We start from the raw sequence: 20,015 nt of genomic DNA on the forward strand, positions 1-20,015 counted from the left end.
CCTTCAAAGCCCAACTTTCTTCCGAAAGAAACAAACGGCAACTGAACAATAAAGAAATTAAAACCTTCAAACGTCAAAGAAATTAACTTTACAACGCCTAAGGCATAAAACCAATTGAAATCCAAAAACGGTTTGAACACTAAACTCTCTCTGGCGGTAAAGTTATTAATAATAAATGCTGCCATTTATGTGAAGGAAAGCAGTAAAAAGGAATATTATTAAAAATATCAACATTCTCCCACTATTTTTTAATAATAATAAAAATAATAATATAAGATTGATATTTTCGAATGATTATTATGCATCATGAAAATATATTTTGTATTGAACCCTCACTTAGTAAAATAACAACTTTTACTCTAAAGTTAATAGTGATCTTAGACTTAAACTATGACTGTTTAAGAGAAATAAAGAATTATTTCTCACATATAAAAATCTAAGTGTTGACATGAGCTTTATTAGCCAGTACATTACGACCTTGTGCTCATCTCGATTTCATAAATATATTTGAAAATAAACCTAAATTTCATATAGGGTGGCCTACTCTTACACTCACATAGGTGAAATTTGTCAAGCTGGGTGTTCCTATAATTCTTACACCCTACTTATAAGAGTTACAAAATTTTATTAAGAATTTGTTTTAAAAACTTATCCTCTATAATATTACAAGATAAATATATTCACATTATAGGAATGAGAAATAAAATATCAACAACAATAAATATTATATTATATTTAGGCAACTAATAATTCGTACATCCATCATTCTCTCAAGCTGGAACAAGAATTAATTTGGAATCATTTTACGGCCGTAAACCTATTTCGGAAGCCGTTAAATATAACAAAAATTCTTCAAATCTTCTTAATACTTCATACTTCACACTTCACATTATTTTTAATTTTTATTATTTTTTTCTTTTATCAAATATTTATTATATGAATAATAAATAGAAAATTTGAAATAATTTAAAAAGAATAAACTCAAAAAAAAAATTTTAAATATTAAAAATTTAAAAAATTTAAAAAAATATGGAATATGGAGTGTGATGGAGGTTGTGTAGCAAAGCTCCAAATATAATCACGTTGGTATGGTTTCCCCGTCATTTGAGAGCCTACTTTGAGAGGATCTCTTTGTGAATTGAGGCCTACGAAAATAATTTAAAATCATGAGGATGTTATATTTTAACATGAATTAAATTATCTAATATTATTTACTTTTTAAAAGAATTATAAGTTTTCTCACTTATCATACATATATATTTATATATATTCTTTATACTTAAAAGCACCTATAACATAAACAGTAATAAATAGTAACCGTGAACAGTACTAAATGGGTTCGTAAATAGGTTCGTGCGTAATGCCACTGTGTTTCTCTATGAGCCGAGAATGAGTTCATGCGTGAGTGCCAGTGTGCAACGGAGAGGAAAGGGAGGTTCGTGGTCATTGGGTCTGCCCGAGGTAGTCGTCGGTGTGAGGTGGTGGAGGTGCGGTGGTCTGGGTGGCCGCGTACGGCGGTGAAACTGGACGGTTGGGGTACTGCATGGGAGAGAAAGGGCTGCGCGATGGGGAGATCGGTGGTAGCTGGGTTGGTCGCCAGCGTGAGGGGAACTCGCCAGTGGTGGCAATGAGGCTGGGTGGCCGCGTACGGCGGCGCAACTAAAGAGAAATGGAAAAAATCCATTTCGGTTGGGTTACCGCAGGGGAGAGAAAGGGCTGCACGTGGGAGAGATCGGTGGTGGCTGGGTTGGTCGCTGGCGTGAGGGGGACTCGCTGGTGGTAGCGGTGAGGCTTGCCGGCGCACGACGGCGCCGGGCTGGGCTGAAGAAGGATGGGGAGTGGGGGAAGAATCGGGCTAGAGGAGAGAGAAAGAAAGTGAGGGAAAAAATCACTATAATATTTATCACTATTATATATAAATAAAAAATAAAACCACTATAATATTTATTACTATTATATATAAAAATAAAATAAAATCATTAAAATATTTATCACTATTATATAAAAAGTAGATTCTTTAAAGCGGATCTCAAATATATCAAATTGTTTTAAAGATATTGTGCAGATTCTACACATTTTAAAATTATATAAATAATTTCTCTAGTTAAAATTTATATATAAATAATTTTTCTTATTAAAACAGTGATTTATACTAATTTAAAATTTAAATAATTTAAATATAAATAACATATCATACATAAACTAGGCAAACGTGCCGGGGGGGAGGAGAGAGAGGGAAAGGAAAAGTGGGGGAAAATGTTAGTTTTTTGGTTTTAAATTCTAACCCTTCATCTTAAATTTTTAGATTTAATCTAATGGTAGAAGTTTAAATATTAATTTAAACTAACATAAAATAGATAATTAAAATATAAATATTCTATCATACACTTAAAATTAACTTTAATTTATAAAATACTAATTTTTCATCATTAAATAAAAGATAAAGTTTTACTGAATATTTTTAAGATAATAATATTATATCATACACTTAAAATTAATTTTAATTTATAAAATACTAATTTTTTATCAATAAATAAATGATGAAATTTTACTGAACATTTTTAAGAGAAAAAAACTATCTAATTAATTTTAATTTTTAATATAATTTTAATTTCATAATAAATAATAAACATAAATAAATAATAATTTTACTCTTATATATTAGATTATTTTAATATTTAAAGTTACATTTTATTTTTTTTTTCAATTTAACAGATATAGCAAACTTGCTTTGCACGTTTACTACTGCTAATATATATATATATATATATATATATATATATATATATATATATTTATGCATGCACTTTCTATCTCGACCATCATCATTATAATAAATTTATAACAATATTTTATCCTATTTTAGACCCTATTTTAATTTTGTTTCTAAATATATATACCAGCGCTGAGATAGCTCTCCGAATTGTTAGCTGCATATATCCCAACCTCAAAATTTAACATATGAAAAATTTTACTCATTATCTTCACACTACACACCAACACATAAATTTTTTATTTTTTTATTTTTTCTCTTATTAAATATATAATCTATAGATGATGAGTAAATGAAATTAATTAGTTTATGAAGAGAAAAATATTATTATGTCCACTTCTTTTGACACCTCCATTTGACCGCTGGTCAAATTTTTTTTTTTTTAACTTAGTAATTAAAGAAGTGGTTTTAAATGTATTGGTTTTTTTTTTTTTAATTTTTTACATGTATTTGAATATGTTAAAAAAATGTAAAAAAAAAAGAAAAAAAAACTATTTTACGTTGGGCGGTATGCTTAACGGTCAAGATGGGACGGCATGGTAGCTGTACCTTTACGAAGAATACAACTAAGAATTTAAAAGAAAAATAAAACTAAATAAATAAAATAAAAATAAAAATAATATATGGAGTGAAAGAACGATAAATAGTAAAACCAACTGTGGAAATTTCTACTTTGAGAAGAAGATCAAAAGAAGAAGAAGAAAAAAAAAAAGGGCGAGAACTTCTATCACACCAATGTTGAAAACAGACATGGTACTTCACGTGAAAACCCAGACAAAAAGCTGAGAACCAGTAACCAAAAGAGTCCTACAGCGATCGAAAAAATTGCCTGAATAAATTTATTGAATAGTATATTTTATTTATTTTATTTTATTTTTTTCCTATATTTTTTTAATCATTATAAATATTTTAAAAAAAATAAAAACTTATAATATCATTAAAAAATATTTTTTTAATCATTAAATAATAATAATAATAATAACAAAAAATTCATTCAAAATACTATTTAAATCTCGAATTCAGAAACCAAAATATTTTTGTAACCAAAACTCCAAGAAAAATGTCACACCAAAAAAAAAAGAAATAACATCAGTCAAAGCTGTCAGATGGGAAATAGAGAAAATATATACAATTAAGGAGATGTATGGTAAGTGAGTAGGAATCATTAAAAAAGTCGGAGTGGTATTCCGAGGTACCGATTTAAAGACTCCGCTCTTTCATATATTTTATAAAAATATATATATTTTTTATATATTAATCATATATATTATATAACTATAATTTATATAATTAGTTAAATTTAATAATATATTAAAATGAATAAATTATTATACTATAATATAAACATGCTAAATTAACTAATAATAATTTAGTATATGTAAACAACATACTATTAATTAACTATAAGAAATTTTAATTTTAGAAATGAAATTATTAGAGACAAAATATAAATTTCATCTAAAAAAAAGGCTGACTTTGTAAAATCGTTCAACAATTTAAAAGACATTCGAACCATATCTTCTGTGATGAATTAGGTCATCTCAAAATATTAAAATCATTCAAATGGTCAAAACTACGTTCAAACCTCGAATTAATGTTCGTTCGAATGCTATGTAATTGGTTCGAATGGTAATATTAGTTGGGAAGTAATTTATTTTGGTGGAGAAAATTTAAATATGTTCGAACATAAAATTGGTTCGTTCGAACGGTAAAGATTTGGTGGGAAATGTTGGTAGGAAGGTTGCAAGTTCGTTTGAACACAACTTTTTTGCATTCGAACATACCATTTAGTGGGAAATTAAGTTAAAATTGGAGGGGATTTTTTTAAACCTTGTTCGAATGGAACATCAAATATTTACAAATTTATAAATTAATTTTATGTAATTAATGAAAAAATATTTTAGTGATTTTTTAGGTTAATTAAATATTACTTATAGTGTTATTTTTTACATTAATTTCATCTAAAAAATATAATATATGGCGGGAATATAATGTATGACTATTTGAATATTTAAATTAATTATACAAAATACAAATAGTTATGATTGTCAATACACAAAAGCATATTTAATGCTAATAAAATATATACACTACTGGGACATATCGTGTAGCATCACCTCAACTCTAGCAATGCGTGGCTGCGTGCCTCAATATTAGTCACTCGAGACATGAGCTTCGACTCAGTCTCTGCGAGGGCGACCCGGACTGCATCAATAATCTCTGATGTCTGTGCATGCATCTCTGCACGCACGATATCTGCAATCTTCTCATGAGTAGCACTGTGTGATGCACCATGTGTAGATGCCTTACCTCTTTGAGTGTTGATCGCCTCTGTAGTGGGTGCAAGAATACGAAATCTGGAGTGTCTGGTGCTATGAGACAAGGTCGTCGAGTTGATCGGTCCAATCGGCCCTTGAAGACGCTCAAACTCATTTGGCCTGACTCCTTTTGCTAAAAGCAATCGTGTGAGCATGACTTCAAATGGTAATATATCTGTCATAGATTTTTTTTTATAAGTACAAGCATTATATATATCAAAAGGAGTAATTAAGTACACTGGATAAAATGAAACTCTAATTGTCGTAATATAGGTGGCCTTTGATCGAATCCTAATGAATATATATCTCACTAGGTCGATAGGCACCCTGCGAGCAACCCGTAACATAAATCATGTCCGGTCCATGCTCACCTCAATCTTGTGTAGTCAATGATCGATGTTGTTAGCTATTATAATGTTCATGATCTTGAAAAAACTAGATAAGTCTACATGTTTGATGCTCTTGTTCCCATCATAGGAAGGAGCATCTGGACCCACAACCAATTGACGAACCTCATGATCAGCGAAACCATCGATCTCATCAGGCATCACAGTATCCTCTTTCTCTGCAATCTCCCCATCGCCTGCAGGTGTAGACTCTCTAGGTACCACATTAGGATATGCAGTGGGCATTTGAGGGATACCTAGAAAATCAGCAACTGCATCAACTAAAAAGCGTACTGTGACGCCTCGGATGGAGAAAGTGTATGCGTCATCCTCCTAGTTGGCACAACAAAGTTCTCTATAGAACTCAAATACAATATTGATGTAAGAAACTATCTTGTCCGTCCCTTCGTCCTTCTGATCGATAATCAGTGTCCAACCACGATCCAAAAAGATAGAAGCGAGAGAATATCTCTCCCACATAAGATCCTTAAAATCATCTATCTTCACCTGCCTCTCCAACAAAACAGTCATCTCTCGGACTTCTTCACTAGATGATTACCCTGATGCAACCCGCTTCTTTTCCTGAGAACCCATTGAAATGACCATAAATTTATGATATAAAATTAAGGACAATGATTAAAAAATATCATAATTATAATTAGATAAAGGTAATTATATCCATCAAGAAAAAAATGTACCGTTCAAATGCTTAACAACACGTTCCAAGGGTATATAATGCATTCGACCGGTCATAAATATAAGTTCGAACGCTCATAGATTGTCATTCGAACCGTCTAAATGTGGTTCGAATTAAACCCATTCGTATTCTGTTCGAACGACAATTTCTAGTTCAAAATCGTCAACGGCTGAGTCGACTCAGCCATTGCCAAAACTATAAATATAAGGTTTAAAAACCTTGTTTTTCCTCCCACAACAACAATGAGAGGCCAAGATGACTATAGAGTCATCTTATCCTCCATTTCCAGCCAACTACGATTTTGAAATGGGATTTTTTTCAAAACCCAATTTTCAATCAATTTAAAATATATTTTAGGAGAAATTAATAAGTAAAAACGGTTGGGAGAGGACATACCTGTTGCGGGGTGGAGAGTGGTGGTGGACAGTGGCTTCGAAGGTGGCGTTTGGCGACTGGAAGCACTAGAGCGGCTGAGGGGCTGAAATGAGTTTGGTGCATTCTAATGGCGCTGGGTCTGGACACAATTCCTAATATTTTTTTTCCTGTTCGAATGGTTAGTAATGTCGTTCGAACGCATTCCAAAAATATATAATTCGTTCGAATGCTTACAAATACCGTTCCAAAGGAAAAAAAAATATTGTGTTGGTTATTATTATACTTGCTATATAATATAGTATATATACTTATACTACTTACATAATACTCACACTTAATTATTATATACTTATATTTATACTAATACTTATATACTACTTATATATACTTATATACTACAATATATTATACTTATATATACAACTATAAAATTATATACTACTATAATATATAGTTATACTTACATATATAGTTATATATATTTTTTCACTTATATTATAGTTAGATATACAACTATATCTACTTATATAGTATATACTTATGCTAATATCATATAATATACTTACACATAATATACTTATATATTTAATATACTTATATAACATACTCTTATATAATATACTTATAATACTTATATGGGTGTACTATATAAGTATATAGTCTTGTACATTATTATATCCTTATCTTCTACTATATATTTAGACTTATATATATTCTTAACTTATATTATAGTTATTAACTTATACTTGTATATATTGAACACAAAAATATTAAGTGTTCTATATACCTATACTTTTATATATATAGCAATAAAGTTAGATATATAATAAAATTAGATATATATATCTCATATTTGAAATGCCTATTATTACCGTTCGAACAGGTTAATTACATGTTCGAATGGAAATTAATAACGTTTGAACGTATATAATATGTTGGCGCCATTCCTAAGCTGTGACGGAATCAATTTGCACCATATTACACTTTCAATTATCCATTCGAACAACTATAATGGACGTTCAAACGGATGTGCCCTGAATTGATTAGGTGAGAAATTTTTCCTGCTTCCCTGTTTTCGAGTTTGAACGATTAGTAAATTTCGTTCGAACGGGAAAATAAGAAATAAGACATCCAGAATTACAAATGTGCTGGCCATTTATGTCGATTCCTCTTGACATCGAGAGAGCGAAAGTGAGAGATCAGACCTTGAAGTGTTCGGCCAAAATCAACCACTAATTACTCTTTAAATTGGTAAGTTCTTTTACTTTAATATTCTATTTCATGTGATTGTTTTATTAAAAAAACTCAAATTTATGTTCTCTTAAACTCAAATTAGTTATTTTCTCTTCTGTTCTTGAATAAAATATTAAGGTTAGAAGAATATATGAGAATATGAAAATATGTAAATATATTTGTATTTGAATGTGATAAATATTTAAATATATTTGTGTTTGGATGTGGGAATGTATTTGTGTTTTTGAACAAATATGAAAATGTATTTGTGTTTGGATGTGAGAATATGAAAATATATTTGTGTTTGGTCAATGTTTGTGAAATATGCATATTGGTAGTAGGTGCTTATCCCATGAATGTGTTCTCTGAAATTGTGTTTGGCTCTATTTTGCGTCTGGATTCTGGGTTGCAACTATTCAAACACAATGATTTCCCGTTCAAACGCGTTATCATGTTCAAACAGATCTTGAAGTGTTCGAATGGGTGTGCTCCTATGTTGTAATACTGATTTGGAAATAATTTATTAAAAACTATAAGGTATAATTAAAAGATAAGTAAATTTAAATTATAATTAATATTTTAAAAAATAAGAAACATAAGATTTATGTATTACTTAGATTAGAATTAATACTCAATAGATAATTTTATTAAAAACTATAAGGAATAATTAAAAAATAAGTAAATTTAAATTATAATTAATATGTGGGGGATATATGGAAGATATCATAGCGTTAAAATATGTGGGGAAATATATGGTCTGGTTATTTAAATGTAATTGGTGGGATGTCTCAAATCCTAGGTTGGAAGTACGTAATGATGAATATTTTGTGAGTGTCAATACATCTCGCACATGGTATGGGGATGATCATTTTGTTCTCGCTTGCCAAACGAATCAAGTTTTTTATTTAGATAATCAGGAGTATGGGAACCCATGGCGGGTAGTGGAGAAGTTTTCACCAAGAAATATATATGATTACATTCCAAAGGCAGATGAACCACATGAAGAAGATGATAGTCCAGCAAATGAAGAATCATATCAAGAAAATGAATCAGGCATCAATCTATTTGTTGATCTAAGCCAATATGACATGGTCCCATTGCGTAGAGAAAATGTTCAACCCGAAATAATTGAGGATGAAATGTCGGAAGAAGATGAATTACCTGAAGTGTCTAGTGAGGATGAAGGCTACTGGTCTCATAAAACCGATAGTGAATGAATTTCAAACAGATATTTTTGTAAGTATCATTCTTATAAATATCCGTAACGTTTGTTCAATAATTTATTATAATTTCCAATATATATGCCTCCCAAATGCAAAGCAACAAGTGCGCCATCCCAACCATTATTGACTCCCCGTGTGGTTCATTTGCCATCGATAATGGGCCAATATTACTAGACCCATAACAAGGTATAATATATCAAATTAAATACCACATTTTATGTTCGATTTAAGTAATATATATCTATAAAATAAAAATATTTAATTCAAATATATGTTTTAATTACTGTATATATAGCTATTGTAAGCCAACATCGAGGTCGAGGCACTACGAGGGGTGTCTGTATAGAGAAAGTAAGGAAAATTGATAAAATTAAAGTTGATATTCCTGATGGTCATATCGATGGCTCTGGAGATTTGGTAGCGTAGCTTGCTTCTTATGTTGATTCGCTTACTCGCACGTATGCACCGATTGCTACATCCTCCTGGTCTAAAGTTTTCCAAGATGTGAAAGACTACATAAAAAATCGTTACTCGGTAATAAGTTACATTCCAAGCAACTAAGTATATAACATGTTAATTTAAAGTTACTTATACTAATTATTTATAATTTTTGAAAGGATGAGTTTGAGTTTAATTTTGGCCGACAAGAGGATCGATTAACGGTTGATGAACTAATGTCGAATGCATTCCGGAGGTATAAAGATCGATGTCATGTACACTATTAAGAAGTTCAGTACTACAACAAAGGTGCGCCAAGCAATGCCACCAAACAAATGGTAGAAGTTTTGTGATATGTTTGAAGATCCTGCCTATAAGATAATTTCGCTGCTATCTTTTTTTAATAGTCTATGATAGATGTATTAAACATATAGACAAAATATTTTTTTTTAACAACAAATATTTTTTTTTAACAACGGAGTACTATGAACTAAGTAAATAAATTAAATTTAACGATACACCATCATGCGAGTTCTTGATTTTTCATCGTTTGTCTAACAAAATAGTAAGTTATTCTAGTTCCTGTTAAATATTAACATATAATACACTTTTATGTTTTAAGTTCTAATATAGATTTTCCTTTTGCAGAAAGAAGAAAGTCATGCTGACAATGATCTGACCCAATTGTACGTTAAAGCACATAAAAATTATGATGGTATTTGCAGCAGTCTCGAAGCACAGGCAAATTACGTAAGTTTAAATTTTTTAAATTTCAATGTCTAATAATATTTTTATTACTTATACTAATTTTAATATTTTTATTTTTGTAGGACAAGATGATATGTCTTAAGAAAACTGCTGCGGATGCATCTAATGCATCATCTATCAACGATGATCAGATTGTTTTTCAAATTCTTGGATCACATTCTAGATATTTGAAAGGCTTAGGAAGTTGTGTGAATCCATCATCATCTTCTTCTTGAGCCAGATCGAATGTCAACAAAACTAAGGAATTAGAGGAAGCAACAATTGAGATAGATTGATTGAGGTCCAAGGAAAAAAAGTTGTTGATCCGATTAGATCAAATAGTGGATCTTGAGGCGAGATTAGAAGAGAACATGCAGAAGACACTGAGACGGAGGTATAAAAAGCTATGCTTAAACAGTTGTAGTCAATTATGTTCCAAAACTCTATGTCACCACCACAATTTTAAAATTTATTTTTTCTTTAATTTTCTTTCTATTAATATGTTCCAAAACATTTGAACAATTGTGATGTTTGAATTACAATTTCTATAATATTAGTATTCTATTTTTAATTAAATTATGTATTATATGATTAATACCATTCGAATATAAATTACTTTTATTAAATCTATTCAAACAAAAACAGACCTATTCGAACACAAAATAATGCGTTCGAACGACTACTATGATATACAGTCCATACATTTGTTCGAACAATAAAATATTTGTTTGAACAACATTAATTTCCAAAAGCCCGTTCGAACGGAACGAGTTTAAAAAATAAATAGTCGGTTTGAATGGACATGATGTATGTTCGAATGCAAGTCATTTTATAAATTTATTGGTTCGAATGCATAAAATCCATTCGAACACTTCATCCGTTCAAACAAAATCAAATTTGGTCATTTGTTCAAATGAATATTTTTTATATTCGAATGGACTATGTTGGTTCAAAACTAAATTTATCTGTTCGAACTTATTTTTGAGACGAAAAATTATCGTCTTAAAAAATATACCTGTTCGAACGGTTCCACCCAATGTTGTCTCTAAAAATAATTTTTGGAGACGATTTTTTTTTTTTTTTTATCTCCAAAAACCTTTTGAGACGGTCTTTTAGAGACAAAATAGAGACGAAAGTTTTTTGTCTCCAAAGCCATTTTGGGACAAAATTGGAGTTTTTTAAGACAAAATCTTATCTAAAAAAACCAAATCTCTTGTAGTGACTATTACTACCATGTAAAACTAATGTATAATAACAACTTATTAGGGGTGTAACCGGTTTGGTTCAGTTCGGTTTTAGACATATTTTAAAACCGAACCAGAATATATCGGTTTTGAGATTTGAAAAATCAATACCACACCGGTTACACTCTAAACCAGTACTTTCAGTTTTACCAGTTCTGGTCCTGTTCAGTCCGGTTTCTTTGGTATATTATATAGTATATAATAATATAATGATAATATATTATAATCTATAGTAATATATTATAATATATAATGATATAGTATTAGTATAACTACTAATACAATAGGTTATAGTGATAATATATAGTTATTTATATAGGATTTTAAAATTTAATATTATATTAATTAGTAATTTATCGTATAATATAAAATTATTTTATATATAAAAATTATATATAATATAAAAAATCATAGAAAAAATTAAAATATATATGAACCGGTCCGGTATTAGAAAAAGGAAAATCGGAATCGAACTGATTTCGACCGATTTTGAGAAAAATAGAACCGGTATCGGACTGAATTGAACTCGGTACCAAACCAAACCCACTGGTTCAGTCTGGTCCAGTCCCATTCACCTGTTTTTTTTTCACCCCTACATTTAATGTATAAACACTAATGTATAATAACATATAATACTAATTATATAATAACCAATGAATAATAATATTTAATACTAATGTATAATGTTAAACACAAATATATAAATTTATAATAACATGTAATACTAATAATAATAGTTAAAGTATAATAACATGCACTAGTAATGTATAATAATCAATGTGTAATAACATATACTACTTCTGTATAAACATTAATATATAATAACATATAATACTAATGTATAATAAAATTAATTTGTACAATGGTTTATTTTTTTAATTTTGGTTATGTTTTAATAAAATTAAAATTTGAAAAAATATTTTTCTGAAAAAACTGAAATCTGGAAGCCCAATTCGATTAGTAAGAGCTTAAAATTGTCAAATTAAAATTTCAAATGGGTTAAGCAAAAAAGCTCAATAAAAAAGTCCAAATCCAATTCCGACTCGGAAGCTTTAAGAATTGGAGTCGGAGTCAGAGGTTGAATTCAACCTCCAACATTGTTGGTGCTCGCCTTGGAAGTGACTGTGTGTTAAAAATTTTCGTAATCTTTTTAAGCATCATTTAAATATAAAATATTTTAAATTTTAAATTTTAAATTTTTCATCTAATTATTACAAAATTTTCAAATCCAAATTTTAAAACAAAAATAATTTTAAAAAATTTTATTAAAATAATTTTTTAACTTTATAATATTTTTATTCAAAATTTTCTCATTTTCTACGATCCAATAAAACATTTTAACTTAAGTCTCAAGCCACTTCACTACAATTTGCAGAATTCTCGTATCATTTTATTACCCAAACAAGCCCATTACAAGTGACCGTCAATGGCTGGCCGTCTCATCTCCTGCACTGGGGAGTTTCTGACCCATGAAATCTAAGGACCATGATGTTTTATTACTTTTTCTTAGGGAAAAAAATCAATTGCAAGAGTAATTTCCTAAACAGAATTCTTGTATAGAACCTCTTTGTGAACATAAGGAAAAAAATTTGAGAAAAGAATTTGAGGTATCCTGATTAATGTCGCCTCTTTTGCGATCTAAGGTCTTGAATCCAATATGGAATTAGTTCACGATGAAGAGAGCTTGCACACCAGAAGTAAAACAGACCAAGAATGAAGAAAACCTTAAAAGAATAGTTGTGAGTTTCAGAAAACAAAAAATGCCAACAAATTTAAAACTAAAGAACAATTTCTAAAACGAAGATTGGTTGATCAAAGGTTCTTTTCAGAAATGGTGGAGTAATTTACTGGCAGAGCTTCTCAACTGCTGTTACAATCTGAAGTGGCTGAACCACGGTCCATTCCTCCAAGGTCCCAGCATATGGGGTTGGCACATCCTGCGAAGACAGACATACAATCGGGGCATCCAAATAATCATGGAAATTCTCAGTAATAGCAGCCGTCAAGCTAGCACCAATCCCTCCAGTCCGCATGCACTCTTCTACTATCAGCACTCGATGCGTCTTTTTCACTGAATTCCCAATCGTGTAGAGATCAAAAGGTTTCAGTGATCTGATATCAATTACTTCAGGATCATAACCCTTATTAACCAAAGTTTTAGCTGCCTGCATTACATGATACCTCATCCGGGAGTAGGTTAAAATAGTGACATGCTCCCCAGGCCTAACCATCTCAGCTTCTTCTAGAGAACATATATATTCTTCATCTGGAATTCTTTCCTTGAGGTTGTAAAGCAAAACATGCTCGAAAAGTATCACCGGGTTGTCACTTCGAATTGCAGCTTTCATCAAGCCCTTTGCATTATATGGGGTCGAGCATGCCACCATTTGGATTCCAGGGATTGATTGAAAATATGACTCAAGACGTTGGGAATGCTCAGCCCCGAGTTGCCGACCAACTCCACCGGGTCCACGAATAACTACTGGAATTTTAAACTGGCCACCAGATGTATAGTGGAGCATGCCACAGTTGTTGGAAATCTGGTTAAAGGCTAAAAGGAGAAATCCCATGTTCATACCCTCAATAATTGGCCTCAGACCAGTCATGGCAGCTCCAATACCCATACCTGTGAAGGAGTTCTCAGCAATAGGGGTGTCAAGAACCCTGAGATCCCCATACTTTTCAGCCAGGTCTTTGGTCACCTTGTATGACCCTCCATAATGACCCACATCCTCACCCATAACACACACTTGGGGATCCCTGTCCATTTCTTCTTCCAAGCCTTCTCTTAGGGCTTCAAAAAGTAAAAGTTCATGCCTGAGGATAGAACATTGACTCATTGACACCCAAAACTAAAAAATATGCAAAGAAGAAAGGCAATATTATTAAGATGCTTCTCATGTACTTCTGTTTGGCAATGTAAAGGAAAATAAATTCATTTAGTTACTACCCAATCGCAAATCTCAGCAGAAAGATAACAATAGCACCCACATAAAAGATATTCAAATAAACACTTCCAATATATGTTGGATGAATATGAAAATAAGTCTGCACACGAATGCATTAATGATTTAATAGCAAGCAATTGGACCAGAGTCTCGAGTTAAGAACCATCTATAAGTCAAATAAGATGCATGGCAATTTGAAATATTGGTACAGAAAACCGAGTAAAAGCACCCATCCAGTGGCTGTTAAATGCATGCACAATACCCCCGACATTAAGGCTGAGATTATAATTTTCAAAATTAGCATACAAAAACTTCAAGCAGAGTCAACTTCTTCCATTAAACTTTTTTTTTATTAATTAATTTAACAATCAGCGATTTATAGTTTCTATGAAGTACACCAGGAATACTAAATATATGAAATATCCAAAAATAAGAGTCTTTATTGATAGCATAAATGCAGCATGTGTTAATCTGACACAAGAAAAGAAAATGTCAATTGAACAGAAAAAAAACAAAAATAAAAACAAAAAAACAAAATTTACAAGCAGCAAACACGACTGCCAGAAGCAATTTGCTCAAAAAAGCAGTGCACCACATCTGTAACTTAAACTATTAAAAAAATAAACAAAAAGAAAAACAGATGGTGCCACCAGCCTGGTACCATGCAAACTTATAATAGCTAAACCCATCAGAAACTACCAGAGAAAAGAAAATCTAAGAACTCCAATAACCGACATACAAAGCAAGATGTGATTTTCAGATCACATCTGAGTTATCTCTGACCGATACACCTCGTTAGGGCATCTGTGATTTCTTTTTTCCTAAGGGCATCTGTGATATACTATAAGAAGCAGAGATACCTATAAGGGACCCATGCTTCATCCAAATGCCAAACCTGGTGTCGAGTGGTCTCTATTTTTTCTCCAGAATTTCAATCTAATGCATCATTGTGCTTAAGCTGGGAGAAAACTTTTTCTAGCAAGTACTAATGCACTGAGGAGATGTAAGAAAATGTTTTCTTGACAAATCTTTTTCAATTCATCTGAAAATGCCAAACACTGATGGCATCTTTTCAATAATACATCTGGTGCATGATGCATCAAAAGCCCCTCCTACTGCCGCTCCTCTCTCACACACGCAACAGATATGAACATTAATTTTTATGTTGAACTGAGTAGATTAAAACCCATATGTTGCCTTTGGCACTGTTTAGGACTGCTCAGTAGATAGAAGCACTGCAGGGCTTCCGGCTCAAATGCTAGCCAACTTTTCAGTTCAGTTAACATTGTTGATATTGACATGCTAAGCAACTTTGCAGACTCCAGGAATTATGTAACGTTTGATAGTTATTTAGGCAGTAAAACAACAAATTTGACATGATGAAACTGACTAGCGCTTCATAATCAAGGACTAGATGTTTAAGTAGAACCTCAGAAGTTTGAGGAATATCATATTCAATGTAGAAGACCCATTTAAAACCAAATCTAAACTTCTACAAGCATCTCGTCTAGTGGCTACAGATCTAAATGCTATGAAATGGGAAATATGAAAGAATCATCTTATTCACCCTGCATAGATTGATGAAACTGGGGGCCAGCGTTTTCAAAACTAATTTATCAAAAAAAAAAATTCACAGACAAAGAAATCATAAGAGCCAACAAACAAAGCACCGGGGGTGTTAACAAGACCATATTATAGTGACGGAAAAGAAGGGACTTCAATCAAATACAGAGACCATGTAATTATACAGAAAGTAGTTAGTAAACTATAAAATAATGATTTTATTCGTATCATTTAGGAGATTAATCCTTGGTCCCCAGTTAATTACTTGAAACTTATTAGAAACCACAGCATAATAATTATAAGGAAGCTACCGCAGTCATTGAGAGGAAGATCTATATGAGATAAATCATATTATTTGGTTGCGTTTATCTTTGCAGACCTTGTTAGCAAATTAAATTCGCTATCAATGAAAATTCTGCTTCCGTTGCTAGTGTAAATTGTGGTTGCATTATCTTCAAAGTGCGCCAAATAGTACCATCAAGCATTCTACATAGTTTTCATAAGTACCAAGTATTCCACAATGATCACAGAAAAGAAGTATATACCCGGGTTTTGAAGCCGTAGAAGCCGCAGAACTGTCGGGTTTAGTCTACAAAAATCCACAAGCAGGATCAAAATTCAATGTCCACACAAAAAAGAAAATATAATGAGTGGGGGCAGAGAGAGGGTTAACTGCAACTGCATTGGTAATCAACTGCTCTGCCCTGCGCGCTCTCGCGTTCGAACGCGGGACAACCCTTCCATCAGATCTCACAACCAGAAAGCTTGCGTTCCTCTCTGAATCAAATCAAACAAACACCAAATGAATATGTGTGTGTGTCACCATTGAGAAAATGTCAAAGACTACCACATTTTGTATCGCAGTTTTTCAATGAATCCCAGACTGTGCCAGCCCAGTAATATAACCAGAACCAAAACCAAACCAAACATGGGGATAAAATCCAAGAATTACATATTGATATCTTGGTCAAACTTTCAAAGAAATGGCGAGCAGCCAGAGGAATGGAGTTGAAGGAAAACCTGAGAGGAATCTTCGAGAAGGTAGCTGGAATTTGCTGGAGTCGAGGGACTTGGAGGCCGAGAAAGCCGTTGCAGCACCCACTCCCTGAAACAAGGTGGCCATCTGATCCCCTCCGATAAGACCAAAAAAGAAAAAAAACGACGACACACGAAAAGAGCAAGAGATGGGATGCAGAGAGAAAGTGAGTAGGAGCTGGATTTATATAAAAGAAAAAGAGAGAGATTGAGAATGGACGGAGAAATTGAGGAGCTTAAGCAGCTAACAAGGACGAGTGATTCGTGCGTGGGTTGGACGATTTATTTCAGGTTATTTGTAAACATCAAAACCCGCCAGCCTCCGCATCAATTGTTCCCATCGCCGATTCTCTGGGACCGTCTCTGATTCTCTCTACCTCTCTTTGTTTCCACGACAACGTTCCATCAGTGAATTGTGACGACCGTTGGATAAAAAACATTGAGAAATGAATTTTTTTTTTTCAATTTTATTATTTTTATTTTAAGTAATTATTATTTAAGCGATTAAAATATAAATATTATTTAAAAAATGATAAACAAACCACAACATTTTAATTAATTATATTTTATAATTATTTTATAAAATATTTTATAAAAATAACATTAATTTATAAAAATATCACATTTCAAAACATAATTATAAAAAAACAATACTATTTTTTCCGTTGGGCCTTCCTTTAGGATTTTTATTTATTTTTTATTTTATGATTAAAAAAATATTTTTTAATGATATTATGATTTGTTTTTTTAAATATTAAAAAAATATATAAAATACACTGGCTAGAACTTCCAACAGTGTAGCTATAGTGTAACTCATTATAAAATATCATTATTCTGTATCTAAGCTCTGTTGACAGTTGTAGAAATGAAAAAAAATAGCCCTTGGGCCGAATGGCATGGCTCCTGGTCGTTAAGGTCCATGGGTCCTATTCGTCTTGTCATAAAAATGCTATAGCAATTAAATATTTAATTATTTAGAAAAGTTAACAAGACAAGAGAGATTAAAATAATAATAATAATAACTTATATTAAACACAACTTTTTATTAAAAAATAAAGTCCATATAGGTGTGTGGTCACAGTGGGCGGACCCAAGTGGCTTTTCTTTTTGTGTGTGTGTGTGTGTGTGTTTTTTTTTTTTTTTAAGGGTTCTTGATTTTTAATTTTTTTAGATTTAATTTTTTTCCTTTTTTCATTTTTTATATTCAAATTTAAATTTGGCTTTTATGTGGTTTTTTTTTTTTTTTTTGTCAGAACACATAATTAGGTATTTAGTATCTATTCAAAAGAAAAAGAGAATGCGTTGCAATTGCTTGATAGTTTGAAGAAATTTGCCTATTTTACCCCTAATTTTATCAAATAGATTATTGAGAAAATTATGTAGTCTCATATTATAATAAGATTAAGAGACGACTGAACTGTTTTTAATTACCAATTAACCTGTCAAATATGTATTGAGGAAGAAGTATAAGTGGTTCATGCTGATTTTGTCTCAAAAAATAATATGCTCAAATATAATAGTCCTTATCATTATACCCCTTTATGTTTGAAGTAATGCAAAAACAGGTTCGGCTTACTTCCAATTTATCATTATAAAAATTTTATGTGCAATTACTTTTACATATTTTTTGTGCACTTCACTATTATGATTGGCTGCATCACTTTTTTTTTTTAATATAAAATAATTTTTTTGGTCAATCACATTAATAAAGTGCACAAAATATAATTGATTAGAGTTGTATACGATCAGCCAAATAGTCATATGGTCATGTTGACATTTAATTTTATTTTGTAAAATATTGTGAGTGAAATAATAACTTGTTATCCAACTGTACGAATAATGTGAGTAAAATATTTTAATATGTTATTTTATTTTTATTTATTTCTTATTTATTAAACTTATTTTTCTTTTTTAAAAAAAAGTGATAAACTAGCCAAGTCTAGAGCTCCGCTTAATTTCTAATCAATCTCTAGTTAAGTTTGAACATTAAAAAAAAACTTTATTCGAGTTCGAGTTGAGCTCGAATTTTATTTTTTAATAATCGAGCCAAGTTTGGTGAGACACTACTCAACTCGAACTCGATTCGATTCGATTACAATACTACCTCCTTTTTATCATGACAAATTCTTAAAATAACAATATTTTTTATAATTATGCTCATTGAGTTATATTTATATATACATATTCCTTCTTTGAGGTAATCTTGCTGGAGGGATTTTTGCGATTTTATTTGTAATCTGCCATAGATATTTTGTTCAAGTTGTTGGTCTATACAAAAGTTATGGCAATTTTTATTCCTTCTCAGGAAAATGAAACCTTGGATAATCTTATCGAAAAGCTAATTCACGAGGTTAATTACGAGTAATGCTACTCATCATTTTAATTTTTATTATCTTTTAATATTATATTAGATAATTGAAAATTATTTATTATATTTTATTTATAAATTTATTATCTAATATTATATTATAAAATAATGAGAAAATGACGACAAAATTTATCAATAAATTTTGAGTAATTCTACATACAATCGTGAAGTGCGTAACCGCCGTGTAATCACTTTGAAAAAGAGTGGAGTCCACTATTAAAAAATTAATTTTTTTCATGTGGGTTCCATGTTTTATTTATTTTTTTTCAAAGCGATTACGCGACGGTTACGCAATTCACGGTTGTAAGTAAATTTTCTCATAAATTTTTTGTTTCGTGAATCGTAACTCTGTAGAAACACGTATGGATTATGTGCTGTTTGGGGGAGTTTTTGAAGGGTTCGGCTTACCACCAGTGCGTCGTTAGAACTGGTGGGTAGAAAATCTCCAAAAAGGCCAATGGTAAAGCCCAACTCATTATGCATGCAAAGCCCACTGCAGAACAAAGAAATCTGCCTTAGAAGACATAAATCAGATCCGACGGTAACACAAAGCCCAATGCATCACAGCAGGACAAAAGGGTCACGTGATATAGGCAACAGAAGAGAGAGAGAGGAAATTAACTTTTACAAAAGGGAATGGAACGTTTGAATAGGGTAAGAATTCTTA

The 20,015-nt window shown here is 31.1% G+C and overlaps 1 protein-coding gene across 1 annotated transcript; it reads right to left on the minus strand.

Annotated features, from left to right (window-relative positions):
• Positions 1–13,022: 13,022 nt before the first annotated feature.
• LOC108990189 (pyruvate dehydrogenase E1 component subunit beta-3, chloroplastic) lies at positions 13,023–17,367 on the minus strand. The gene is made up of 4 exons (XM_018964075.2): positions 16,966–17,367; positions 16,619–16,722; positions 16,491–16,534; positions 13,023–14,251 (listed from the first exon to the last, which is right to left on the minus strand). Exons 1-4 carry the CDS (start codon positions 17,066–17,068, stop codon positions 13,279–13,281), a joined length of 1,224 nt encoding a protein of 407 aa, XP_018819620.1. The 5' UTR covers positions 17,069–17,367; the 3' UTR covers positions 13,023–13,278.
• Positions 17,368–20,015: the final 2,648 nt, after the last annotated feature.

Source organism: Juglans regia, chromosome 4, assembly GCF_001411555.2.
Source record: "Juglans regia cultivar Chandler chromosome 4, Walnut 2.0, whole genome shotgun sequence".
Classification (NCBI taxonomy): Eukaryota; Viridiplantae; Streptophyta; class Magnoliopsida; order Fagales; family Juglandaceae; genus Juglans; species Juglans regia.